Source organism: Bemisia tabaci, chromosome 6 (genome assembly GCF_918797505.1).
Source record: "Bemisia tabaci chromosome 6, PGI_BMITA_v3".
Lineage (NCBI taxonomy): Eukaryota > Metazoa > Arthropoda > Insecta > Hemiptera > Aleyrodidae > Bemisia > Bemisia tabaci.
In genome coordinates this window covers 27403020-27430861 of record NC_092798.1, presented here as the reverse complement: position 1 = coordinate 27430861, position 27842 = coordinate 27403020, and the positions used below count along the sequence as shown (strand labels likewise).

The window sequence follows — 27842 nt, the reverse complement described above, 5'->3', positions numbered from 1 at the left end:
AGCAGCCAAGAAAAATTAGAATCAGCGGAATTGCGGCAGGGGGACAAAGCCACATTAAGATCAGCGGCGTGGCCTGCTGTGCGATGTATCGATTGATCCACCATTTAAACCTATGGAAAAGAATCGATGAACGGGGTAATCGATTCTTTAACATAGTTTCAAATTGGGCAAAATCGTAAATCGATCATTTACAATTACGCCTCGCCATGGATTAAGATCAAATCAAGAAAAAGAGATGTGAGGTTCTATTGCACCATGAGACTCAATTTTTATGTAGGTCAGTGCTTAGTTTCACCTTTCAGATATTTTTTCTAGATTTTCGGTATTTTAGAGGAGAAAATGTGTGACATGTCAGGCTCAAAACTACTCCAAACTTTGTTTCACCAAAATGTGACTATGTCCATTCTGTTCAATTCAGTCAATTGATTAGCCATCTATCTAAAATTGTCTCAATTTAGCCATTCTGATACACCACGACTGGAGTTACAGATTCGTATTCTCACTGATGTAAAATAATTTTAAGAAATAAATATTTCGTTTCAAATATTGCATAAAAACTCTACATCCTCTAGATGATGCAATCATGTCTCTAGCCATCTAATCTATCTAATTATCTATCTATCTAATGCAATGCTGCCTCTAATATTCGATCTCACAGATTTTCGACTTTCTCCGTTTCGTTTTTCTGAAAAAAAAAATAAAATCTATCAATATTCAATTGAATACTTCTGGATGGTTGTTACGTTTTTTTAAATGTCTCACTTTTCTTTTTTTAAAGGTGGCCATGAAACTTTCCTAGGACTTATAAATTCTATTGTGCACATTATTATGTATACTTACTACTTGGTAACAATCGTTAAACCTGAACAGAAAAACAATATCTGGTGGAAGAAATATCTAACTCAACTGCAAATGGTAAGTGAGAAAATATTCACAAAAACGCATGAGAAAAAACAACGTATGGAAATGATTTATAGAATTGATGCATCGTTGCAAACTTATAAAATCATCTCGATTCTGGTCACTTTTGAATAAGCTGCAATTACGAGTTGGAAAGTTGCTATGTACCCCCATCAAAATACGGGGGTCATCTCTTCACTCAGCGCAATTAAAATAAGCTTCCTGTTTACGGTGTAACTATAGTTTTTCATACAAGAATCTGCGATTGTTTTGAAATTGTCTTATAAGTACTAAAAACTTAAAAATGAATTTATTTTTATTTAAATTTTGGAAGAACCTACTTTCACTGGCAGATAAGAATCATTTGGCACGAAAAACACGTGCTGCATATGAGGAGGTTTTCAAAAATCCAATTTTGTTGGTGACCTATTGATTTCACATCTCCAACCAATTGATTCTGAGAATTTGAGAATCAAAATAAATTCAGAATCTGTGCCCCTAACATCCTTCACTTATTTGGGTGAAGAACTTGGAGCACTTCCAGCCATCAAGAGTCCCGACGAATCTACCAGATTTCCTCCTTTAAAAAAATCAACTTTCCGGGGAACTGGCAGAAAATGAGCATAGGACTGAGGAACTGGCCCCATGTGAACATTTTGCACAATACTGTTTTTGGAAAATGAGCATAGGGCTGGCACCATGTGAACGTTCTGTACAATAATTTTTTTCCTCCCTCTTTAGACGCAAAACAAACAGATAAGATTTTCATTTGGTAACCGGACGAATTTGCGTCGTTTGATCGAAAAATTTCCATGATTAGGATTGGTATGCTATAGGTACTTTTTAGTAATTTTCTGGATATGACTTTTCTGTATCGATACCATGGCCGGATTTACCTACTTGCCGCCCATGGGTATGTTGTGTATGGGTATGCGCGCCATGTATTTTGCCGCCCTCTTCTCATTCATTTTGAAACATCAATAAAAACCATCAAGTGAACGTGCCGAAGGGAGAAGGGTGCATAAGGCGCGTTCACTCATGTTGGACACATTTTTTGCATAAGCCCTATCAACACCACTAGCAAAAGTTCACGGAACTTCGCGCGAAAATTCAGTTCCGTAAACCTATCTCTATGGGGACAAGGCCTTTCATTTGTAAGAAATGAACTAAAAAATTAAGAAAAAACATACATAATTGTGGTTTAATAATTTTAACTTCCGCCGCCGTGCCGCGCTGACCACACTGTGTTTGACGCAATGCGTGAAGTCAAGTTCATGTAGTCTTGTGGGCACTGTGCGTTTCACGCCGCGCAAACCGATGTTGACCGTAGTGTGTTTGACGCAATGCGTGAAGTATTCATGCAGTCTCGTAGGCGCTAATATGTGTTACATGCCGACCGCCGCGCCGAGGTCTCCTCCTTTTCATCTCAAGTCCTCGTCATCATTTCTCTCTGCGCCGCGCCGCTCCAGGCCAAATTACGTGTTTGATTTCTCTCTTAACTCAACAAATTAAGGGTGCGCAGTCTTTTGTATCACCGAAATACGACAGAATTAGAAATTAATGAACTCTTAGGAAATGAGAGATTTTGTAACCTTTTCTTGTTTGTAATTTTACTCTGAATCCGATTTTTTTTGTACCTGCATTTAAAAAAATTGCAAAATTTGCCGCCCCCCAATTTTGCCGCCATGGGCCGCGGCCCATGTGGCCACCCCCTTAATCCGGCCCTGATGGATACTTGTACAACAGCAAAAGTCATATTGACATTGAGGCATCTTGCTGTCGGCACCATCTTGTTGGTTGATGAGCCTCGGGTGATGCATTGCGTTCAATAGGTTATCCAAACATCGATTTGTTTGCTAAACAAATTTTCGAAACGTTTCACAACAGTTAGCAAAAATACAGGGTATCCCAGGATTAAGTGCGAATATTGAAGGAGTCAATTCTCAGGGTTAAAAAGAAGACGTGTTTGAGGTATAACTTTTTTTCCAAAAACGCTTTCCCTGGGGGGCACGGTACCCCAAAGTTGGAGGAAGATCGTCTCTTTAACACTGTGACAATGTTTATCAACCATCTTTTGTAAAAATTGGTAACCGGGGTAATTTTTAGCGCTCTTTTTGACCTCAAAAAAAGGAAAAACTCATTGGGGGGGAGGGGTATCGAATCTAAAATCGGTCAAAATTAATGTTAATTATTATTATTATATATTGATTGATGTTTGACGAAACCACTATATTTAGCCTTGAACAATATTGAGAAAATGTATCTTGCGTTTTTTCTATGGCTCGTCGTTTTCGAGATATAGGAACTAATAGAGGATAATGGGGGGGGGGGGGATAACGGGACCCCCGGGAAAAGCGTTTTTGGAAAAAAACGTTACGCCACTAAAACGTCTTTTTTTGACCCAAAAAATCGACTCCTTCAATATTCGTGCTTAATCCTGCGACAAACTGTACAGATCAACGGTTAAAGGCTCAGCCCCGAGAGTTACAGTAATGCCACGATATAATGAATCTTTCTCAAGTTATTTTTATTTGCAGTTATAATAATGTTTCTTTTTCCTTACTTTTCCAGGTCCAATTCTTCATGATTGCCTTTCACTCTTCCCTCCTTTTGATTCAGCCGAAGTGCGACTATCCCAGATGGGTGCCCCTGGTCATGATTCCGCAAAACGGATTCTTATTCCTTCTGTTCTTCGATTTCTACAAAAAAGCGTACATGAATAAAAAACCTGAAGACATGAAAATTTCGAATGGAAAAGTTGCAAATGGGAAAGTTACCGAGAATGGAACAACGAATAAAATTGAAAACGGATTTTGTAAGAGCAATGGGTCAACGGAGAAAATTGAAAACGGATTTTATAAAAAATCGAATGAAAAAATTGAAAATGGATTTCACCCGGATATTGCACTAAGGAAAGTCATCGAAAATGGGAAAATGCCAAGTAAAGTTGCTTAAACTGAAGTTCCTTCTGAACTTTACACTTTTAGAACTACTTTCAAATTGAGAATGAATATTCTTTCAATGTTACCTTGAAGCCTACTCGAATTTGATTACTTTTTCAATTAACGTTCCTCCATGCCGCTTGGCAAGTTTTATTCAATACGTTTCTATACTACTTTTTTGGACTGTTTTATATCGTGGAGCAATGGGGCTCAGTGTTGTTTAATGTAATATCAAAATTGCAATAATCCCTCAGTAGTTCTTTTTCAAACAAAACAAAAAAAAAAATTGCAACCAATGAGAAGTTTAAAACTCATCGCATAATGTACATGTGAGTGACTACTTTAACATTCGTAGAATAAAAATAATGCACGATGGTGTTAACCATTCATTCGAATTCTGAGTTTCAATTAATGTTGATTGTGCTTTCTCATCGGTGCTTTTTTCTCAGTGTTTTATGCTCAAACTTTTTGGCTCATTCGTCAAAAAGAATTTAAAGTAGCAACGTCTTTTTCATACACTGTCAAATGATCCAGTCACACATTTGTAGTTCCATCTCTTGTGTTTTAAATTAGCTTGAAAATAAGATAAGTCTCAAAAATGCTGTTCAAATATGAGGTAGATTCTAGAGAAATGATAGGGCATTAGTTGACAAGAAGTTTCTGTCTGATATGTGTAAACGTATCAATACATTTTTCCTACGCATGGAGCTTCATTCAGAAAGTTGAAAAGGTCATTGATGGGTATATGCTGATCTTGACAAGTTTTGTGAAGAAAATAAGAACCTTTTCGCATACCTTCAAACTGGGTTAAAAAGGTGCACACGTGTGTAATTTTAATACCAGTTGTGTTGAAACATCATCTTCGGAATAAGTTACCGCACGAACAAAAATGTCTGTAAAAACTTAAAAACTGTAAGCTTTTAGAGTTGAATATGGGTTTTACTCAGTTTGACACACTGTGTAGTGAAATGTTTCCTTCCTTTATTTATACCTCTTTCTTAATGCTGTTTTTTGATGTTTCTTCTATTTATTTCCTTTTCTCTTATCCTTTATTGTGGCAATCTTATTCGGCAGAGTTTCCACAAACTTTAAATTTTTGACATAATTTGGTCAATTTTTCCTTCGCTTGAATTTAATATTTGACAGATTTCCACCTGCCAATTATGGAACAACATGAATGTCGATTTTTTTTGGAACTCAAACTTAGATGTGATAATTTGCTTTTTAATTTTGTTGTTTTGTACTAAATTAAAGAGACAGCTAGTGATAATGAAAAGGGACAAATGTTACCATTGCCTGATCGATTATAACATCTGTAATCGACTCCTCGTATCAGAGGTAAAAATAATGACTATTACATAAAATCTGAGTTCATAATGGTTAAACATCTTGGCAACTCTAGAAATATTCCAGTGTGGACATATGTTCTTTTGTGATACACACATATGTTCCTCTTCTAAACTTTTTAACTTTTGCATTTTTGTACTTTTTTCGTGTATCTTTATCATATTTTGGTAAAATCTGAGTCAAAATTTATATGTACTTCTTTATGACGTTGCCCATTTGAGAATAAAATGTTTTCAAAAAACTCAAGTTTTGAGATTTTTGAATGATACCGATTGCAAGTTCAAACAGATGCCATTTTGAATTTAAATGAAGAGTAAATTTAGTTTCTGGATCTCAGATATTATATTTTGTATTTATTTTTATGCATCAATGAGATCATACGGCAATCTAAGGAACATAAAATTTAGTGATAAAAACTTAAATTAAGAATGGTTAAACATGTTTTAGCTGTTATCTTAGGGACCACTGGATGTAAATAGTATTTTTCACAGAGTAATAAAATTTAAATTATGCAAAAAAATATATTGAAGTGTGTTTTTTTGTACATTAAAAATAGCTCGATTTTATAAAATGAACGGATATATGAGTGCTTGTATTAGAAAAGTGCTTATATCTTCTATGTAAATTTATATTTATCCGCAGATCTGTGAGATTCTGCTCGTAGATTTTTGAAATGTCAAGCTTGAAACAGTTAAATAGTTAATTGTTTCACAGTATTTTTCCCTGTCGTGACTAGTGGTAATGAGGCTAAAGGGAAGATACCTGTATACAGTGCACAGGAAAATCACAGTAACTCCAATCAGGACACTCTACTGTTCTTCCACACATACTGTTCAATTACGAAAAAACCTGATCGACATGATACTTCATTTTGAAAATTTGAAATCCCAATAGTTACAATGGTTGTGCTACAGTTACTTTAGAACTAAGCGGGATAAATGGTCATTGGTTTTTCGGTAGGTACTAAAAAATTTTGTCAGTAAACAGCTGAAAAAAAATTTGGAATGGAGTTACGATGTTTCTACTGAGGACGGCAGTGTGGGGCATTATGGATGCAGTGGCAGCGGTCAATGAACTGTATAATACATCCGGTCTGAAGTATGCGCAATAGACCCGATCATCAAAAGTGACCATGTTATCGGCACAGAGCATTTTCTTCTCAATTGAAACAGTTGGGAAACGGTAAACTTACTAGGAAGTTCACTTAATTAAAAAACTTTTAAAAAATAATGAAAAACTTATGGACATAGTTAACTTATAGAAAAGAAAATCTTTAAAAAAACAGTATAAACTTATGAATAATGGAATTTAGTAGGTAATCATCTGCCTAAGGAGAACACATTACAATCATTCTGGGGCAGAAAAAAACCATCGGAATGTTTTTCACTAGAAATATTTTTTTGTAACAAACCATAAACAAGAAATATTAAAAGCATTGATGTCCGAAGTCAAAAAATGCATAAGTCCGATCGCAACGTTGCAAATCTCACCTCAAATTTAATTGCTCCATTTATTTATTCTACTTAAAAAATCCAACCTACATTTCTTTTTGAACGTTCTGTTAATTTCCTTTACTCTTTCAAACACGTCACAGAAAGTTTCAAGATGACAATTTCGTTAGTTTTTCTCAAAAATATAAAACATAATCTGCGGTTTCATCACAATGGAGATAATAATTGTTTTTACTCTGCTCATTGAAATGTAACATTACGGAGTCTGTCAGTCAGATCTTGCGGTATAATGTAAATAGATGTCTATAATTGACAAAACATTGGTTCAAACCAACCTCTTGGTGACCTGTGACCTAATTGCCGTACATGGAGGCTCACTTGCTCCCTGTATGTCAAAGAGGTTGAAGATTCCGTTTACAAATTTTGAAAAGAACTAAATGCAGATAGATGACGGGAGATAATAGCACAATTAGGTATTTCGGGATACGCTGCAATCATGAAAAGCACAAAAAAAAGTATAAACATCCCTCCTCCCTTCGTGTAAATCAAAATTTTACCTCTCATTCAATTCTAATGAATTCTCATAATGCACATGGCCTTGCAGCAAAATGCAAGGGACACATATGTTTCGGAAATAGACGGTAATTTTACTAGCACGACTATGTTTCATTGCAACTGACAATGAGCATAAGTTCGATTGAATTGTGATGATCTTCAACAGCGAGTCGAGCGTATGAATATGAATTTATATATAAGCAGTATATATATTTTACTTTATTTTTTTTTTAAAAAAAATTTCAGGAGCTTCGTTTACAAAGCCGTTATTGCGGGAATCAAACCCAATCGATAGAATTTCGTATTCTCAAAGAAGAGATGCATGAAACTAACAAAAAAAGCCACTCAGCAAAAATATCCATCAGAATTTGCTCAAAACTAATTTCAAAAGTTGGAAAGTAGACTATTTGTAGTAAAATGCCAGAGATGACAATAATTTTCCTACAGACGCACTCTCATGAAAGTGCTACGACGGACGGATACTCCCGTGCATCTCTAAAGAGGTAAGTAAAGCTTGAGTGCCTTCAATTTTTTAACATGCAACACGCACATCCACGGAACACGAATAGTTGTATCAAAGCGCCGTGATCAACTCTATCTAGCTTTTGTATCAAACATTCGTTGGTTAGCGTAAGTCTTACAATTAAAATTACGGACTGGCCTCCTTGCCGTACTTTTCAGACTTTTTGCTGGCCAATCCGTGTACTGGCTAGGTAGTCATTTCACAGATTGGGCAAAAACATCAATAAGTTTGCGGACTGCGGGCAACAGGGGTGGCCAGTCCGAGGACAGAGCAAAAGTGTCTTCTAATATGCAGACTGAGCAATTTTGCCCACGCGCGTAACTCTCATACTGAAAAAGCTCGGCTGTTAAAGACGTTTTTCTTGACAGAATTCTTACTGTTCGCCATGGTTTACAAACATTGTACTGTTCTTTACCGCAAAACTGTCATTCCAACAGAGGTATTTGCCACACACATTTTGTACAGAGTGAAAATGTACTATAAAAATACAAAATCATTCCTAAAAATTCGTGAGTGAAACTTATTAACAATTTTAAAGACAATTTGGCTTCATTTTTTACTTTATTTTCTCAATGAAGAATCGTACATTCTGAACTTAGTCTTCTAACGGTACTTAAAATGAACCGTTTAAAAAGTCAACAGCAGTTTTAAGGTAGATTTTTACAAAGCTTCAAACCTAGAGGACTGAGAACCAATGAATAGAATTGCAGTCACGTTACCTGTGAGAATTGTGATCTCCTGCATCAAATTTGGATTCTTGACAAGAATAAAATTGAAAATATTCCTCTCACTGGGAAAGTTTTCTCCCAACCCCCCACCACCTGAGGTCGAATGAATCGCCGTTTTCCTCACGAAAGAACATAACTAGATATCAAAGTTGCCAAATTCTCCTTCGCAAATTTCATTTCTATCGGGAGAATCTAAGGCATTTCTAACCAATAATTTCTCTGATTTTTCCTCTGATTAAATGCAAAAATTAGGAAAATTTTGGACGAATTTTAAACAGGTGCATACTTTTCAAAAATTGCATTGTTTGAGTCAGTTTTGCAACCTTGGGATAGAGTCACGTTCCTTCATCCGGGAAACAACGAAATTTGGCACACCCAAGCATGGAGGTCTAGACTGCCGTGCTGAGGAAGAACGCCCTATGAACATTCGAGAGTTGCCAAACTTACTTCGATAAAATGTTCATTTTTCAGGACAGTATGAATATTTTTCCTCGAAATTGTCAGGAACTTTAGGTGAAATTGCGAGCAAAATTACCTGAAAAATTGGAAAGAAAATTTTCATTTGTTCACTAGAAAATTGGTTTTTCATCAAAGGAAATTTGGCAAGGCCTGGAGGCTCATACGGCGTTTTTCCTTGACATGGCAGTAGAGCCGCCCGTGTTCCTCTGTCTTGGTGTTGTGGTGCTGGAGCTAATTGATCCGCGTGCCTCAGTCTAGTATCGTCTAGAATTGAAGGCGCTTTTTCCTCGTCACGTGCACCTTTTTGCGTGTGCTCAAATAAATAGGCAATTCCAAAAACCACACAAGCCTATCCGACCTAATTTTTCAGGCGAAACAAAAAACTTTGTAATATGAAGGGAAACAAAGTCAAGAGGGGAATTTATTTTTCCTTGAGCTTTAGTGTCTGATACAATGGGTCCCAAAGGGGTTTATGTTTAAACCAATTTTGCCCCGCTCCAAAAAAAAAAATTTTGTTTCGAATGGATATACGTGGTTTTTTTAATTGGTCCCTTAATTTTTGAGTTTTTACAGAATTGTTACGTTTCATTTTGTGATGAGCTTCAATGGAATTGCTTACTTTATGTATTTTAGCGGAGGGAAAGATTGAAAGTTCTAAACATCTTCATTGCAACGTTGCACGATAGTGCGGGAAATTCACAAACCCAATTTGTTTCTCTCACCTCATTCATTGCGGGTAACAAAATGGGTATTCATGGGAAATGTGACTCGGGTTTTTGTATACGTTGTGATAAAGTTGTGAATTCCCCCATTTGAACTACGTGAATTTTCGTATTTTGTTAAAGTTCGTTCTAAAGATCGATCGGACTGATTTTCATGATTTTTTCGGCTATCGTTAGAAGATAGTTTCCAGATGAGCTTGGTTTATTGAGACTATAATTCCCGTGAGTCACGAAACGAGCTTTAGAGGGCGCAACTTTAGGTTTTGACCGCGCAACGGCCAGAAAGCATGGTCCCATTGTGTAGTTTGCTCATACCATTCTTTTGTGCATCATATTCTGACAGAAAAATATAAAAACCAAAAATTTGAAAAAAAGGGGGAAAAAAAAAAAAAAAATTGGCCTTGTGCCTGATGCTTTCAAGACATTCGATGAGTCAATCCTGCCCTCGGCGCAAAAAAATGCCACTTTTGTCTAGCCGCAGAGGTACGTCCGAAGGTTGATGCATTTCTATGACTCATGCACAGCATTTTTAGGCCAGTGTGTCGAATTGAATGTCATTGAACTGTGGAAAAACGTCACCTCCCCCGGCTCTTGCAGCAGACACCTGTCAATGTAGCGCCTTTGCTAGCGATCTATTTATGTTAAAAGCTAGTAAGAATGATGCAATTATTGCTCATACTTGCTAAACGCATAAGTAGCTTGTATTGCCGCGCTAAGGAAAAACGCCGTATGAGCCAGACGTTGCCAAATTTCCTTTGACAAATCACGAATTTTCAGGAAATTTTGTAAATATTTTTCTTCCGATTTCTTAGAGATTTTTGTACACTTAGTTTTATCTTAAGTGTCCGAGAATTTCAAGAAAAAATATTCAAAACTTACCTCAAAAATTCCTATTTTCCGAGAGGAAATTTGGCAACTCATAAATGTTCATACGGTGTTCATCCTTACCACGACAGCATATAGTGCTCCTATTTAATTATAGGCGTCGACCTCGATCTTTAGTTTAGTTACACGATGCAACATTACTTTCATGAGAAGGATTTCTCGGTTCTGAAAAAAGACTGGCATTGTTACTGGGACCAAAATAATTATGACCTTAAAATTAAATATTGTATCTTAAACTAGAGATTCAGATAAGCCTGAAATCACACATTAGCATTGTGAGAGCTATTACTTCTTTCTTTTTGTAAAAATTAATCGTATTTCAATTTGTTGCATGAGGGGCGGGTATTCTTATTCTCATGGGGCCTTTACAGAAAATATGCTTGTTGTTGGATTGAAATCGTTTCCCAACTGTAATGACTTCCTTTTTTTTCTTTTTTCTTTTTTTACGAATGCACAGAATGACTTATTATGTTTCGCCAAAGCCAAGAAGTGTAGAGTAAGTCGATCATCTACTGCCATCATGCATATTACGCATATTACTATGCAAGCGTAGAAAATATTGGAGAACTGACAACATTGGTATGTGGACTTTTAGATTGCCGTGCCTCCTAGCTAAATCAAAAATCAATCGACTATGCCACCAGTGGCGTGACGTGAATTGCGATGCATAGATTGTTATGCCATTTAAACCTATGGTGAAGAATCGATTATTAAGGTGTTCGCTGCGAACACCCTGTTTATCGATTATTTTCCTTAGGTTTAAATGGCATATCAATCGATATATCGCAAAGCACGCCACGCCACTGTATGCCAGTCCCAAACGTGCTCAAAATTTATCCGTGCTCATAAAAATCGCAGGAAATAGGTACTCCGCATTTGGCACCGAACGGAAATGATACTGCCATTTTTAAAAATCTTTCTACGTAGATTTCCCGGAATGTTACGCGGGCTATAAAATCCTTATCATTTTGCTCTCCCGGAGAAAATTACAAGGTGGACGTCATAAAGTAAATGCACGTCATTAAGTGATTGAAAGTAATGAAATAATCATAAAATTCGTCGTTCCTCAGACGAAACAACGTAACTACATTACGAGGTTGCTATCTACTTGTAAATCATATTTTTGCTTTTTAAAAAAAAAAAAACTTTTGGATTATCTAATTTTAAACCTCACCTATTTCTCCTCTGAGTACATGCTGAAATCAGCAATTTTTGGACAACAATTTCACAATTAAAGTTTTGTAAAAAATCAAGTTGTTTAAGTCGTTTTTGCAACCTTGGAATGGATTCACGTTCCTTCATCCATAAAATGACGAATTGGGCGTATTCTGCCAAACGGAACTATGTGCATTATGACGTGAGCCCTGTTATGCATACATTCTTATGGGTCTCAGAGCTCACGTCATGATGCACATAGTTCCGTTTGGCAGAAATACGTCCGATTGGAACAGAGGTGCGTTCACCGGTCTGCAGAGCGTTAGCCGAGATGGGTGGTTTTGGAATAGACGAATCGATTAAAATGCATCAAATCTGATGGTCGATCCCGAGATGGGTGGTTTTGGAATAGACGAATCGATTAAAATGCATCGAATCTGATAGTCGATTGATTGTTCATCGGGAAAGCGAAAGCGATGGCTCCCTCCTGCAGTTATTCATTGGTATCGGTCGGCGGCAGAGGTTCCAGGTTTCGGACGACACCGGGAAGAAACGGAATAAATTAGACGGTGGAGCGGATCGCGGTGACCCGGGGTCAAAATTAGCCTCTTTGTGCTACGTCCGGTTCGACGCGAGTCGGGCGAGAATCGAGGCAACGGCAGCACCGATCATCAACGCTGATCAACGGAAAAGCATGGTTTTGAGAAAGAAAAGAAAAGACTCGCCTTTGAATCGCCTGAAAAGATGACTTGCGCAAGAGCGCGCCCGCGAAATTTCCTCCTGCCCCGTTTTTTGTGATCCCAAGTGATTTTTTTTCCGAAGTGATTTCCGCGTTTCTCGAGTGTTTTTCTGATCAGAGTTTTCTTTTAGTATGCACCTTGGATCTTGGATAGTTTTTGATTTGTGAAGGTGAAGTTCAAAGTTCCTCAAAATGGCCGCAGTGATTGGAATGCTGATCGATGGATACAGGACGATTAATGATGACTGGAGTGGTACGTTGTTTTCTTTACTTGAGGGGGTGTGCACCCTGACTGCTCCGCGGCCCGAGGAAGATTGGGCTGTTTTGCTGAATAAAAAGTTCACATTACCACGTGATAAACAAGATCAAGTTCATGGCCTACTCTTGGCCTCCTTTTTACCTTTCCCCTTCTCCCCCTTTTTCTGAAGGCAAGCAGTACTTTTTAGCATCATAAATATCCGGGTATAAATGCACTATCTCTATCGCGAAACGAAATTGCTTTAGGTATTTTCTTGAAAATTTTTCCCAACAATCTGTTCTCCGTAAAGGCTTAGTGTAGGCAAGAAGGATTTAGGTGGTCTGTACCCCCCCCCCCCCTCCATGACCAAAACACCTTCATTCAAGCAGCAGTCTTCTGTCCATAAATTACAAGTGCACTTGATTCCATTTTTAAACTCCGCTTCCCGTCTTTAGACGATTTCACACCCCACATCTAAAAAAACCTTTAGGGATGGATCGATTGACCCACCCCTCGCCCCCCTTGTAATGGAATAAAGAAAACTTGCGCACGAAGAACATAAAATGTTTAGGAATACACTGTGTTTTTAAGTTTTGATAACGTGGGATTGTATTAGTAAAAATTTACTTAAAATGTTGACATTTTCGGTCTTTGGATAATTAAGTAATTGTATTAGTTGCCTACTCATTGCAAATTCATCATAAAATAGCTCGAGGCACCCCCCCCCCTCCGCAAGTAATTTATAAGTACCCACGAAGAAGGTAATTCTCTAAAATAATTCTGAGGTTTTTCTTCTTTTTTTGACATGTTTCAACGTAAGAGGAATGGTTCCAGAACCTTTGCATTAAAACTCTCCACGGGCAATGAGAGAAAAAAGAATGATCAACGAACCAGATCTTATGAAATTAAGAGAGGAACAGAGATCCATTCAATGGTGACCAAACTGGTATATATTTTTAATGTATGAGCTATCGCAGAAAGTCTACTTCATTTCGAGTGTGCTTTTGCTGTAACTAAAATACCCAAGATTCTTGGTAGTGAATCATGGTTTTCATCGGACTTAGTGTTATTGACGCCATTTTCCACTACGTGTCACTTATTGTCACCTTCCGGCCAACGTGTCACAAGCGTCATCTACGCTCAGACACTATGTTGCCAGACATCTCAATATGGTTTTAATTTTTCTGAAAAAGCTCTGCACTTACTTCAATGAATATTTCAGGGATTAATTCTTCTGACAACAGAGATATAAGGTAACATTTTCAAGTGTTTCTATACCTGAGTTTTCTGTAAAAAAAACCCGACAAATCAGTGAAGGTTGGCAACACCGCTGCTGATGTGCAAATGGTACTTGTGATATACTTCGGCCGAGAGGTGATGATATTTTCTTTCCTATGACTCAAAGCCGTTTCTGCGTTTTCACCTGACTCTGGAAAGCACAAGGAGTTTTACAAACGATAGGTTTCATCTGGAAGATCAATTGCGTACTTTGACGAAGTTCAATGGCCTTAGGTCACAGGATCTACATGCACGGATAGTTCTACCAGGAAATTTCTTCATTTCAGTTTCCAACTATGCAGATTTCCTGATGTACTTTATTTCTTAACCTGAAAATTAATCAATGCTACGTCTTGAACTCCCTCGTGATTTTTCCTGTAAATTTCTGATATTTATGATGTGAAAAATTCAAAAACAAAAGTTGGCTCATTCACCCGGGGAAAATAAAATAAAGAGTGGATGTCACTCAAAAAAAAGAGACAATTCATAAACAGCAAACGCTTGCCACCGCCAATTTCCTCCGCCCCAGTCATACAGTGGCGTGGCGTGCTTTGCGATATATCGATCAATCGGCCATTTAAACCTATGGAAAAGTATCGATAAACAGGGTGTTCACAGCGAACACCTTAATAATCGATCGTTGACCACTGCTTCAAATGAGGAAATATCGATATATCACCAAGCACGCCACGCGGCCACGCCACTGCTATCAAAAGTCTTATTGTAGGATCCTGAATATTTTCAGAGGGCTCCAAAATCACGTGACTGAATCCTACTTTTTGACCGGTCGCAAAATATATCAACGGTATACGGACGGACACGGACGGTATTTTTTCATTCGCATTTTGGATTTGTTTTTGGTCTATACTGGAAATGATTTTCCTTTTTTTTCTTCTTTTCTTTTAATATACATCAATTTTCCTAAAAATCCAAGCCGCTCCTGTTATTAATTCTTAGCTCAGAATTTAGAAACATTAGAATGACTGCAGAGCTAGAAGCAGTGATTTTGTCCCGTTTTTTAGTGGTTGTATCATTAAGAAACCTCGCAAGAGACCTATTTCCACGGATTGTAAAGTAAGAAATAAAAAGTTCAATGTACGCTTGCTTTGCAAAGCCTCACTAACTTGATTCGAGTCGGCAATAAGCGATTATTGCGCGTTTCGCGAGTCATTGGTTTCACGGCGAAGTTGCCAGGTTGTGCCATTAAATTGAGATATTTTACATGAGTTTAGACGGGGAATATTGATCATTATTCAGCACAATCTGACAACTATGTTTCACGATTTCCATAAGTATTGACTCGCGAAGCCACATGGCCGTGAGCATTGGAAGAGACTTTGAACAAAGGCTCGTGTCAGACATGGAGGTCTAAATTTTCCGGGCGTCTAGGATCTTAACACCTGTCAAAATGTCTAGAGGGCCTTTTCTCTTTGATTTTTATCAATTTCTATGTATGTATGTATGTATGTATAAGGTCGCTTTTATAGCGCTCTCTGGCGCTCTGCGACTCCGAGCCGCGAAAGACCCCTATCCTCCCAAAGCCCTCCAGGGAGTTGGCAAACCCTCATTTCTTCTAAAACCCCCTGTCGCCACCCTTTCACTGGGCGTTCCCTTCGTCTCCTCCCAGGAGGAACCCAATCAAGCAACTTCTTTGGCAGCCTTTCGTACGTCACTCTATTGACATGACCATTGGTCATCAATTTCTATTCCTGTCAAAAAAGCACTTGCAATCAATGGAATTTGTTCTTTTAACAACATCAATATCCCTGCTGAGAACGACACTTTTGGTGACTGAAAGATGTTAGTTACCATGTTGACGCCAACATGATATCAATATGATACTTAAGTGGTCAAAATTTTCTAACAGTGACAAATATATAGTACCAAAATGGAACAAAATCGAGACCAAGTTGGTACCACGTTGGCGTCAACTTGGTACCATGCCTCACTCACCAAAAATTGGTCCGGAATCAATCAAGTTGGTAATAGCATGATCTTAACAGGATACCGACATGATCGTTTTAGGCAGGGTTAGTTTTCAAGATGAAATTTGTAGTTGTGATTTGATGATGTGTGTCTGATTCGATGAACAGATGAATTGAAAACAGAGAAAATTAATTTGTCCCCCTCTTTCCTCCGTGACATTCTTAACTTTTTAAACTTCGTAGGCATTGAGCGCAACTTTAACTTTAATGGTACCTAACTTGTAACCTGACGTCAGGTTTGACTTGATCCTCCCCTCCTCCTTTGTCAGGTACATTTAAGGCTCCTCTCGACTCTAACTACCCCTTACAACCACCTCGACAAACATAGACAGCCCCTAGATGTGTTTCAATACTTTAAAAATAATATTCAATGTCGCCTATTCAACTGAAACCTTTTTTTTCTTCTTTTTTACCTAATAGAACGAGTGTGGGTATGGTTTTTAATCAGAAAATAACTTCCATAACGCAATAAATAAATAACCCAAGACTTCACAATAAGTGTACAAGTTCATATCTCCTCAAATTATTCAGACCTGGTAGGCTAATACTTCACGAACCAAGATCGTGAATTACCGTTTGCAAACTGATTATGACGAGAAAAAAATATCCTTCCGTTGTTTCATTCAATTTAAATTGGACTACATTTTGCAATTTGGAACTATAAATTCTGGCCCGGTTTAAAAACAACGTATGTGCCATTAGTTTCCCTATGCAAATCAGTGTTTTTCCAGAAGAGTTAAAATTTATAATTCCAAATTGCAAAATGCAGTCCAATTGTAATTCTTAACCAAAATGTTGGACTGTCCACGGCATCAAAAAGTGGAAACCGATTGAATCTTGTTACTTGATGAATATGATGAGCTATGAGTGAGGTTGCTTGATTCTTAAACCAAGTGCGTGCTTCCGGCTGACGTCATTGACATTGACGATATTCCGCCCATTGTTTTTTTCTTTTTTTCTTTTTTTCCCTACTTTGAAGGTTATGGATGTATTTCCTCGGTGAACTTGCGAAGTCAAGTTCAAGAATCACCGATTCTACCATCAGGGGCCGATCTGAGTTGAGTCCTTATCATTGCCGATAGCAATGAATACTAAATAGAACAAAAACTATGTTCAAATTTTCCAAATATATGGTATTTCACCATCACTACTACCACTAATCAAGAGATTAAAGTTTTAATGGTGAAAATACTATTAATTAAAGTTCACACTGGAAACCACTTATTTGGTCATCTTAACCATGGTCTTTTCTCACTGTGTCACATTCTTGCATTAATCAGCTGAACACGTCACAATAAAGCTTTGTTGGGTAACGTAAGTAATTGAGAGAGATGATCACACAAGTATCAGCGAAATAAGTAAAATTTAGATGATTACAATCCAATTCCAACGTCAAATTTTGTGGAAAAAAATATCAGTCACTCACTGGGCAATGGCCCCCATCATTGGCGTGACTGATGACGGACCGAATGTAGATCATGGCTGCTCTGATGGTGGTTTGTTGTCAGAGATGCGTTGAGCGTTAAAATCTGTCAAGAACTTTGAGGGCGCAATTGAGTTTTGTTCTTGTTTTTTGTATGTATGTATGTACGTATGTATTAATGTTGATTAAAACAAACAGATGAGCAGTAAATTATGAGATCCAAGAGTCTGTTAGAGTCTGTAAGTCAAATTTTAATCACGGAAAAAAAGGAAGGGGTTAAAAACCAACATGTAGGGAGCTTAAAATAATGGTAGTACCTCAATAAATTAGGTTATACTAACCCAACTGTTGCAGTACTACCGTCAACTTGAGTTGCGGTAATACTACAATGAATTGGGAATGCCCATATCATCCGCAAAAAAATGGGGCAGTACCACAATTTCAGGGGATCACCACCGACACTTTTTTCCCGTATACAAAACTAGCAACCTTTGAATTTCGAAGTAAGTGATATCATCAACATCATTAATGCTTACCGTGGTTTCCTCAAACCGGTTCTCAGTAGCCAATTGTGAATGCAAACTTTTCCCAAATGGCAGCTTAGCAGCCGAATTCTCATCGGACATCCCACGCTCTCATAGAGTATGCGCTTTACAGCAATGAAGATTTTGGATCATAATTCGAAAATTTAAAGACGCTCATTTAGAGATTTTCGCTTGTCAAATCATGGAAATTAGCCCGAAAGATCTGCAGGTGCGACCATTATAAAAGTGAATATTCAAGACATCAGAGAGTATGGCGTAAAGAAGATTTACATCCGTTACTAAGCGTTTATTGTAGGTTTTAAAAGAGCCAGATGAAACTAACAATCCTCAGATCCCGATTGCGAAGTTTGAAACTTCGGCTCATATTTTATTTTTCAAAATAATATTAATCGCCAGTTTTGTGCAACGTTTTCTTTGCAAAATTAATGATCAGATCCTCTTTTTAAAAATAAAATATGACACGTCATTCGCAACGTCACAAACCGAAATGCATTGTTTGATGGTTTTATCATGGTTGTTTAATCAATTCGTTGCTATTCTACCTATTTGATTTGACCATCGAAACACGATTCTATGACTCAAGCAAACAATCAATGAAAGCGACGTAGGAATAGCACAGAAACAGCAGAACTACTGAACAACATTTTGCAAGAAGTGACCGCTATTTTCGGCTCATTCTAGAAACAACATATCTGACATTAGTTTCCCTATACAGATAAGGTTTTATGGATCATCTATAGATAGCGGTTCTTCATTGCAAAATGTTGTCACACTACGATCGGGTTTATTGGTTCTCCTAACGGCGGAAGTGTCTTCTTCCAGAAGCTGTTAGCACAAGTTCCGTTAAAGTGCTTGGTTACCTCATCTTATAGGTCACCGTGGGCGAGATGCTCAAAAAAGTATGGTAACATCTACCAGGGCCGGATTAAGGGGATGGCCACATGGGCCGCGGCCCATGGCGGCAAAATGTAGGAGGCGGCAAATTTTGGAATTATTTGAATGTAGGTATCAAAAAAAGAGAGAAAAAAATCGGATTCAGAAAATAAATTACAAACAAGAAAAGGCGACAAAATCTCTCATTTCCTGAGAGTAAAAGTACAGTAATTTCTAATTTTGTCGTCTTTCGGTGATACAAGAGACAACACCTAATTAGTCGACTTAAGAAAGAAAGTAAAAACGCAATTTGACCTGGAACGGAGCGGCGCGGCGGTCGGCTTAAAACGCATAGCGCCTACAAAACTGTATGAATACTGCACGCATTGCGTCAAACAGTGTGGTCAGTAGCGGTCGGCGTGAAACGCATAGCGCCTACAAGACTGCATGAATACTTCACGCATTGCGCCAATACAGTGCGGTCGGCGCAGCGGGGGAAGTTAAAATCTTTAACCACATTTATGTTTGTTCTTTCATAATTTTTTCGTTCGTTTTTTATAAGTGGAAGGCCTTGTCGAAACAGGGATGGGTTTACGGAACTGAACTCTTGTTAGTGTTGACAGAGCTTTCACAAAAAATGTGCCCAACATGAGTAAACGCATCTCATACACCCTATCCCCACCGGCACGTTCACTTGATGGTTTTTATAGATCGTATTCGACAGATCACTTAGGTGAGATTATATTGATATCGATTGGTTCAATATGTAACCACAGCTTCAAAAGTCAATTTAGAAATCTGAGGTAACGCGTCTTATGTGATCGAATTTTTATTCTCTCGAGTACGAAATAGCAATGAAAAGTGAAATTGTCAGGGATTTTCTCATTTCTAAATCAGCTTTTCTAAATTGAATCCTAAAATGTTTGTTTGAGGTTATGTTCTTGTTTTGAACCAAACGATACATCGAACCACTGTCGAATACGATCTATTGATGTTTCAAAAGAAATGAGAAGATGGCGGAAAAATACAGGCGGCCCATGGGCGGCAAGTAGGTAAATCCGGCCCTGACATCTACCATGAGTCTACTTGATTTTTTACACAGTGATGCTATTTAGTGAAAATAACCAGAATTTTAGTAGTATTCACCAGAACTCTGCTGATACATACCATAATATGGTAAATGCTACCATAGAATAGGGTGTTTATTACAATACTCGTATCACGTATCAGAGTACGGTAAAATCCACCATATTTTTTTTTAGTGATCTGCCGGGCTCGAGAACCAAACAAAGCAGTGCCTTGAAACTTTTTGTAGATTAACTCTGGTCTGATGAATGTATTCGAAAATTGTTCAAGTCAGAGGTATGATTATTAAAAAAGTAATTAAAATATTATTAAAATATTATAAAAAATGTAACATGAAAGTAAATCAAGCGACACCTGATATACTCACGCTGATTCCACGTTCCGTTCAATTATACTTGAAATGGATCTTATGTTTCCTGATGAAATTTTACTCAGAGCAGAGCGGGAACATGCAACCAATTCAAATTTCCCGAAAGTCATGTTGGCGAGGGGGCTGGGGGGAGGCGAATTTTCTCACAAAATGCTCAAACAAATCCTGAGATTAAATGTCACCTAGTCAACCGATTGCACCTTTTTTGCAGATCCTCGGTTAAAAGGTTGGCCTCTTTGCGGCCACTTATGGATACCAATAGGAATCGTCTCACTTTACAACTACTTCGTCCTGAAATGGGGACCCGAATTCATGGAAAAGAGGAAGCCATTCAACGTTGACAGGATAATGATCGTTTACAATATAATACAAATAGTGCTTTGCAGTTGGGTCACAATCGAGGTAAGTGAACCCCACATGGAGTTGTTCCATCTTTCAGTCAATAATGAATATCGAATTCACAAAACAAAACAAAAATGCCATGTCACTCAAAGAAATCTCTGTGTCACTTAGAGAATGTATTTATATGAAATCAAATTATTTAATCACAATTTTAAACATTTCATCAACGCCTTTTTCAGGACACCAAGACACTTAAATGAACAAGTTTTCATAGTGACGGGAAATTAGACTTTTCATAATGACAAGTACTTTTTCAACTCCTTTTTATTAAATCACTCTTTATTCATCCCTTTCTCTGAGAGCCAATGCATTATTGCCAAGATATGTCGCATCTTCCGAAATTAAACCAAACAAACATATACCTACTCACTTATACAACAACTCGAATGCATTTTGAGGTTCTTCAATCATTCCCGTTCACGGGGGAAGATAGCCATGAAATATCACTAAAAAAGTTAGACATCTGAAGAAAACTTTCCTTCGTTTCAATTTATAGGCGTTCAAGATGATAGCATGGAGCGGTGATTTCAACTGGATGTGCGAACCTATAGATTATGGTGATAACCCGAAGACCCGGAGGGTAAGAAAAATAAAATACTTATATCCTTTCTTAACACTTTTTTACACGTAGTGGATACATGATCTGCATTTTACACCGTCAAGTGCTCGGTGTTTCTCAGTGAGCATCGCAAATTGCATGCGAATGTTTTGAAGGGGCTCCTACACTATCTTTCGAGCAAGTCTGCAAGAGCAGTTTTCATAGTAGCAGTTTTGAACTCACAACGAGCAATTGTTTAAGTGCTTTTGGACGAAGAAATAAAGAGTAGACTCTATTCCTGTACAGCCAATGAGCTGAAATTTTCCGAAAATGATCATTAGTATTAAGTGTAATTTCCAAGATTCTAACTGACTGAGAGCGCGAAGTAACCCGTAAGCTATTTGACTGCCCTGCTGCATGCAAAATTGCCCCTTAATATATTAATCGGCCAAAGGCCCTTTAAGGCTTATATATCCATCCATGCATCACATTAACTAAATTTTTGTCTGTCCTTGATATTTAGATAATACGGATGGTATGGGTCTATTACATGCTTAAAATTCTGGATCTACTGGACACAGTGAGTGAATTTTTACGACCATTATTTTTACAATTCTTATAATTTTCGCAAAATAGTAGCCAAGAGTTGTTCATTTCTCGTGAATTATTTTATGGAAAAAAATAATAGAACCTATAAAATAAATGCTACAAAAGAAAACTGGAGCAAACAAATTTTGGGTTTTGCACCCTCTCATATATATTTGACGTAGAAATGACATTCAATAAAATGAAGCGCGATAAATAAAGTAGACCGATTTAAGGGGTTTTAAATACATGGGGAGGGATTGTCGGTGCTGCCCTTTTGTAATATAAAGAATGTTTGAACGTTTAGCGTGATGGGAGAGGACGTGTGTCAAGAAATATTTGTGTAAGCCACGCAATTTAGGCATGAAATTAAGGTGTGGAGGACATAGTGATAGATAAAGTGAATATGCATATCGAAGAAAACCCATTTTTTAAGTGGAATCGCATCTTTTGCTATCATTTTAAGTATACTTTGCTTCTGAACAGGTTTTCATTATTCTGCGGAAGAAATTCAACCAAGCATCGTTCCTTCATATTTACCATCACTCAGGAATGGTTGGGCTCGGATACGTTGGCACCAATTTCATAGCAGGTTAGCGTAAACGTCTATTGGTTCAAATTCATTAATAAATTTGAAAGGAGAAGAATTTTATCCTCCAAAAGTTCAATAGAAGATTTGATGACTTCATCATTATCGGAAAGTGTTCGATAGTGTTGCTGCGATAGCAAGGAGAGCCGTAATTCTAAAATTTTCTGGGTCAAACCCACTCTGGGTTTTCTGGGACAAAACTCGTCTTATCTCTTCTGGATGAAGTCACTAAAATAGATAAGCAGCACATTTCATCTTATTTATATAAAAACAAGACATGTGAGGAAGCCATAAGTGCGCAAAAATTGACGTAGTTATATACGGAACGGCCGCAACGGACGAAACGGAGGAGCAATATTCTTCTAGACATGCAATGAAAATAGTTCTTATAAATAAAATGCCGCCCTTTTCTACCTGAAAATGTGTTTGTTGTGAGTCAAAAACACAACCACGAAAAGCATGCAGAATATAGCACGTACGGTTGTCTCGCCGAAGTCTATAGCCTAACTTGAAAATGAATTATACCTTTTTTATGTAATTGAAATAAAATGCGTCGATTTTCATTCATCATCATCCAAAGGATTTCGAAGAGTCTTTCGGATGATTGGTGGCGCTTCGACAAAGAACCGAGGTTTCTTTCAATGAAATTTTCTCCTCAGACGCTATAGCGAGTCCATCCTCTCAAAACTTCATCTTTGCCCTCACGTCGCCATCACGTTAGGGTAGGATTCAATGTTTGTGAGAGGTAACTCTACCAGACAACTTTTGAAAACGAAAGTTAACCTTCCTGCCGGGCTAAACTTGTACCCAGAATAATACAAATAGTATAGAATTGCAATTTACTAACTGCTACCCTGTCATAATGAGATAGCTTACAAAAGTTCACAGAGTTTTCTTCCCTGTTAACGAGGCGGATAGGTCGCCTAAAATACCCTTTGTATGCTGTGAGCTTCTTCAGCAACATCTAGAATCATGTAAAAATTTCAATTGATGATTCCTCAACCATTCGAACTATTTTCTATATATTCAGAACCTGAATGCTTTATACATTTAACTAAGATAGTGGAAACTAATGCCTTTACTTTATTTTAGGGGGCCATGGAATGAGTTTAGGTCTGCTAAACAACTTCGTACACGCTGTCATGTACTCGTACTACCTCCTTTCAGCCTTAAGACCTGAATACAAGAGGTCGAATTGGATGAAGAAAAAAGTCACACAACTGCAAATGGTATGATCCTTAGAATTTTAGTTGAACCTATTCTGCGGATATGGGCGTTTCCTTCGAAAATTTTAATCCACGCAAGGAAAACAAGAAAATTAACTGACTTGACTGTTTTGCCTCAAATGACACTAAAAAATATTAATCTTTGCTTCGAGAGTTATGTCTTAGTACGTACTGATAGTGACACTGCAGACATGCGTTTCTCAGTTTGCGATGTTGCAGACTTCCTGTCATTGCTTTATTTTTCTTCTTCTTCTTCTACCTTCTGACGAGGGCCGTGACCCTGTTTGTCTAGCCTCTAAATTAGTATGTAAATATGAAATAACATATGATGGCGATGAGAGAGGCGATTCTCCGGAGATGAAAGGCAGCTCTGTGGCCCATCTCTTGGGCGGTCGTCCGGGTTGCCTTTGACTATGAGGTCGTCCTACCATACAAATCTTGGCAAGCCTTTCCCCGTCCAAGCTCTCGATATGTTCCGACCACATTTTCCGACGCATCTTGGTCCATTTGGCAATATTTTACTTTTACTTTATTTTCTAAAGGAAAACTACTGAATCGTCATTTGTTGAATATTTCACCTCTTTTAGTAGAATATTCTGTGAAAACTTCAAACCTCGATTTTGGTGCAGTCTCGGAGGAAAGAAAATAGGAGCGGAGATTTCGGAACACCGCAACCAATTTACTCATTTCTGCAATTTCACCAACGATACATAACAGCCGTTTTTACAGCGCAGCCTCGTGCTCTGCGACACCCAATCTGCATTGTCCCTTATCCTCCCACAGATCCATTGTCCCTTACCCTCCCACAGATCGTCAAGCGTCTTTGTCACTTTTCAGAAATGCATCATGGCAATTTTCTTATCATCGAGCCCCTCTTGTGAGAGTCATCCACAGTTTTGTCCTTTAATGTGATATTCCAGTGAAATCGCCAATGATAACCCTGCGCAATGATAACACCGGTTCTTTGACCCAGATGACTAACCGGGTCTACGAGGCCCGACGGTTTTTTATTTTTCGCACCACATTGGCTGTAATTGACCGAAAAGTCCGTCCGTCACAAATAGCTCTACAGAAACCCTTAAAAACATATTTTTTGAAGAAAAAAAAATTTGAAATTTTTTTTGGAAATTTTTTTTAGACAGCAATTTTTGTTTCACGTCTACCCCTAGAATGACTAACCGAGGCCTGAGAGGCCCGTATTGAGGCAAATGTTGGTTATTAAAGTGAATTATAAGATAAACGTGGGACTAAATTTCTTGTCAAGTTTTTATGGTTTCTCTGAAGTTTTGCTGTAGTTGTTTTAGCTGAGATGCGGTCATGGAGGTAATATACTGTCTGAGAGTCAAAGCACCGGGCTATATTTTCTTAAACTAAAAGGTAACCCCTTTACATACTCACCGCGCGTATCACAAGAGCATCCCTAGTAAAAATTGGCGATAGGAGCTGCGTTTCAAAATACCATAGGAGTTCTTAAAGCCGACTAAAGAAGGCTATTGAAAATCATATAGCTGGCTGTAGAAAGCGGAGCAAATCATATAGCCGGGCTATACGAAGCTATAAAAAAGTCTACAGTCGGGCTATAGTTCCTATCGCCGGGCTTTGCACTTTATCGCCATTGGCTATAAAAGGCTATAAGAAATTGTGTAGCAATTCGTGTGCTTTGGAAATAGTTGAGTTTGATACGGAACTATCTTAATATTTACAAAACACCCATTATATTTTCCGTTAAAACATTTATTTATTTATCAATTAAAATGAAAATAATTCATACAGAGTGTGCAAACATTTCAAAATCATGAGTTGAAAAACGCTGACTCCGCGAGACTAAATATTAGAGCCTAACACAAAGCGGAGCGGCGACGCACTGGCGCCTACAAACCTAACAGGGATACTTCACGCATTGCGCAATGCGTGAAGTATCCCTGTTAGGTTTGAAGGCGCCAATGCGCGTTTTGCGCTCTCTGCCCGCCCGCCGCGCCGCGCGCCGCAGCGTGCCACGGCGTCTGAAGCAACTATTTCATACCAGATGTATTACACAGTATCATAAGAAATTGAAGGCGCTCCAACATATTAAGAATGACAGGCATCCTTTAAAAGTACGGAGCTTTCCTCGCAAAATAAATCAAGATACTACGGCACAAAAAGAGAGCGGTAGTCCAAAAACTAACTAAGTCCAAGTATCCATTTCGTAACGTTTAGCATAAAATTTATCGTCTGGCTGTTGCTTGATCGCCATCGGCTATAAAAGGCTACAAGAAATTGTACAGCCGGCTACAGAAGCTATTGGAAATCTTACAGCCGGCTTTAGGTCTATGGTATTTTGGAACACAGATTCTACTGCCAATTTTTACCAGGGATTAGATGCTTTTTAGGTGCTTCTTGTGATACGGTAAATTTATGTGAAGGCGTTACCTTTTGATTGTGAGAAAATATCGTAACTTCACAAAACACTTACAAAACGATGACATATTTTTCATATTTTTTTTTCGGAAGTGGAAGGGCTGTTGAAATGGACCTAAGAAAGGACATTGCGGAGCAAAATTGAATGTTTCAAATGAATGTCTTAATTAAATTACTTTCTCCTCCTGTTTCAGATTCAGTTCTTCATGTTGATACTGCATTTCAGTTTGCCGTTCTTTCAACCAAACTGCAATTATCCTCTCTGGATTTGTTTCATTATACTACCCCAGTACTCCTTCATGCTGGTGCTGTTCGCAGACTTTTACCGAAAAGCTTACGGCAAGAAAGTTGAGCCCGCAAAAACTCAGTAGTTGTTTGGGCTCGTCAAATATTCACAAATATGTACAGCACAGGTTACCTTCTCGTACTTAAGCTTAAATATTAGAGGAAAATAGTCTCAATTTCGATTTTCATCACGGTTCAGAGGTGAAGATTTGAATGATTATATAAATCAGCAATTAAGGTTGCATGAGCTTCAGAGATTTAAAATATTTGTTTTTCGTAACTTGATAGATATTTAAAAAAGTTCCAGAAATTATGTTTTTATGCTCAATTACAGTCTAAAAAATCGAATTCACCGATTTTCCTCTCACTCTGACATAATCTCATTTGATCCGCTATAATCGAAGTGACGATTGAGACAATTTTTTCAATCCTGAACCAAGTATCTAGCGATGCTTTTCCTTAGCATAATTTTAGAGTGACTTTTTTATAGAGATACTATAGCTACTATTATTCTTGTTTTTACATATTAAACGTTGTACAGCTTTAGTTAAAATTTAAGCTTTAGTGTGTGCATCTTTGTTTGAATTTAAGCTTATTGACTTTTGTTGATTTTTATTATTAGAATTCCATTCGATACTCCAAATGATAGGTCTAACAATTAGGACACATTTCAGAATGATTCACAGAGAGCTATGTAAACTTTAATTTCGCACAAAGCGCAGTATAGTTGCAAATTTCCCTTGTATGAAAACAGTAAAACAAAAAATCAATGCTCCACGGATAGTATATGGTTGATTTTGTTCGTTTTTATGGGGAAAACCGCTTTGAAGGGCCACGCAGGAGGGGGGGGGGGGGTTGTGGGAGGAAAAATCACTGATAATTGCAAAAGTGTGGCGCCTCACTTTTGAGCCATTCGAGTAGAGTAAAATGCCCTGAAATCTCATAATATCAATTACACATTTCACTTTTGGTCGTGCCCTTTAATTTCTTTTTAAAAAATTATAGAAAATGTTATTAAGTGTCAAGTCTAGCCAAGGCAACTTGAGGGCAGCCGTTGAAGACTCTTTTCGGTGCATTTTTATGTAAATATAAGAAACATGTGTGGGACCCCTTAAAGTATTTTCCTCATAAAAATGAACAAAATCAACCAACCTCTAGCCGAGGAGCATTGATTTATTCATATACAGGGTTATTCAAAAGTCACGCACCATTGGCCATGAGGGGGGTGGTCATTTGAAAATTTCGAGTTGCCCCCCGCCCCCTCCTCCCGAGGGGATAAAAAACTAGAAAGTACCTAAACAATTCTCCCCCTCGATATAAGGGAAAACGTCTGAAACCGCAAGTTGATACATATTATAATTAGAACTAAAATTATTGCTAGTGGTGCGTGATTTTTGAATAACCCTGTAGATGGACGCCCTCTCGCTCTCGTGCTGATGCTACTGTCTCCCCTCTCTCCCCCTCTACACCTACCACTCGCCTGTATTAAAATATAAAAAACTAGGATAAAAAGAGGTTATAAAAGACAACGAAGGGTAATAAAATAAAATTAAGGAAAAAAAACTAAGTTTAAAAAAAAGGAAGCCGAGGACTAAATTGAAGTAAAAAAGTGA

At 37.8% G+C, this 27842-nt stretch overlaps 2 protein-coding genes across 4 annotated transcripts in view; both read left to right on the top strand.

Annotated features, from left to right (window-relative positions):
• LOC109033614 (very long chain fatty acid elongase 7) overlaps window positions 1-5711 on the top strand; it is a 34278-nt gene extending 28567 nt beyond the window's left edge. For all 3 annotated transcript variants that reach the window (XM_019046308.2, XM_019046307.2, XM_019046309.2), the window contains exons 7-8: window positions 779-915; window positions 3472-5711. In XM_019046308.2, the coding sequence (XP_018901853.1) occupies window positions 779-915; window positions 3472-3855 (521 nt within the window). In that variant the 3' untranslated portion in view covers window positions 3856-5711. The remainder of the gene's footprint in view (window positions 1-778; window positions 916-3471) is intronic.
• A 6441-nt stretch (window positions 5712-12152) lies between these two features.
• LOC109033624 (very long chain fatty acid elongase 7) lies at window positions 12153-26833 on the top strand. Its single transcript, XM_019046324.2, has 7 exons — window positions 12153-12659; window positions 20416-20606; window positions 21103-21186; window positions 21668-21724; window positions 22216-22321; window positions 23411-23547; window positions 26139-26833. The coding sequence occupies exons 1-7, from the start codon at window positions 12599-12601 to the stop codon at window positions 26313-26315; spliced, it is 813 nt and encodes a 270-aa protein (XP_018901869.1). The 5' UTR covers window positions 12153-12598; the 3' UTR covers window positions 26316-26833.
• The last annotated feature ends 1009 nt before the right edge of the window (window positions 26834-27842 follow it).

Bases quoted from the DNA above. Each gene is read 5' to 3' on its own strand.
- LOC109033624 (XM_019046324.2), top strand. From the start codon at position 12,599: ATGGCCGCAGTGATTGGAATGCTGATCGATGGATACAGGACGATTAAT. The intron at 12,660-20,415 runs GTACGTTGTTTT...CCTTTTTTGCAG, and splicing joins GATTAATGATGACTGGAGTG to ATCCTCGGTTAAAAGGTTGG. The intron at 20,607-21,102 runs GTAAGTGAACCC...TTCAATTTATAG, and splicing joins GCAGTTGGGTCACAATCGAG to GCGTTCAAGATGATAGCATG.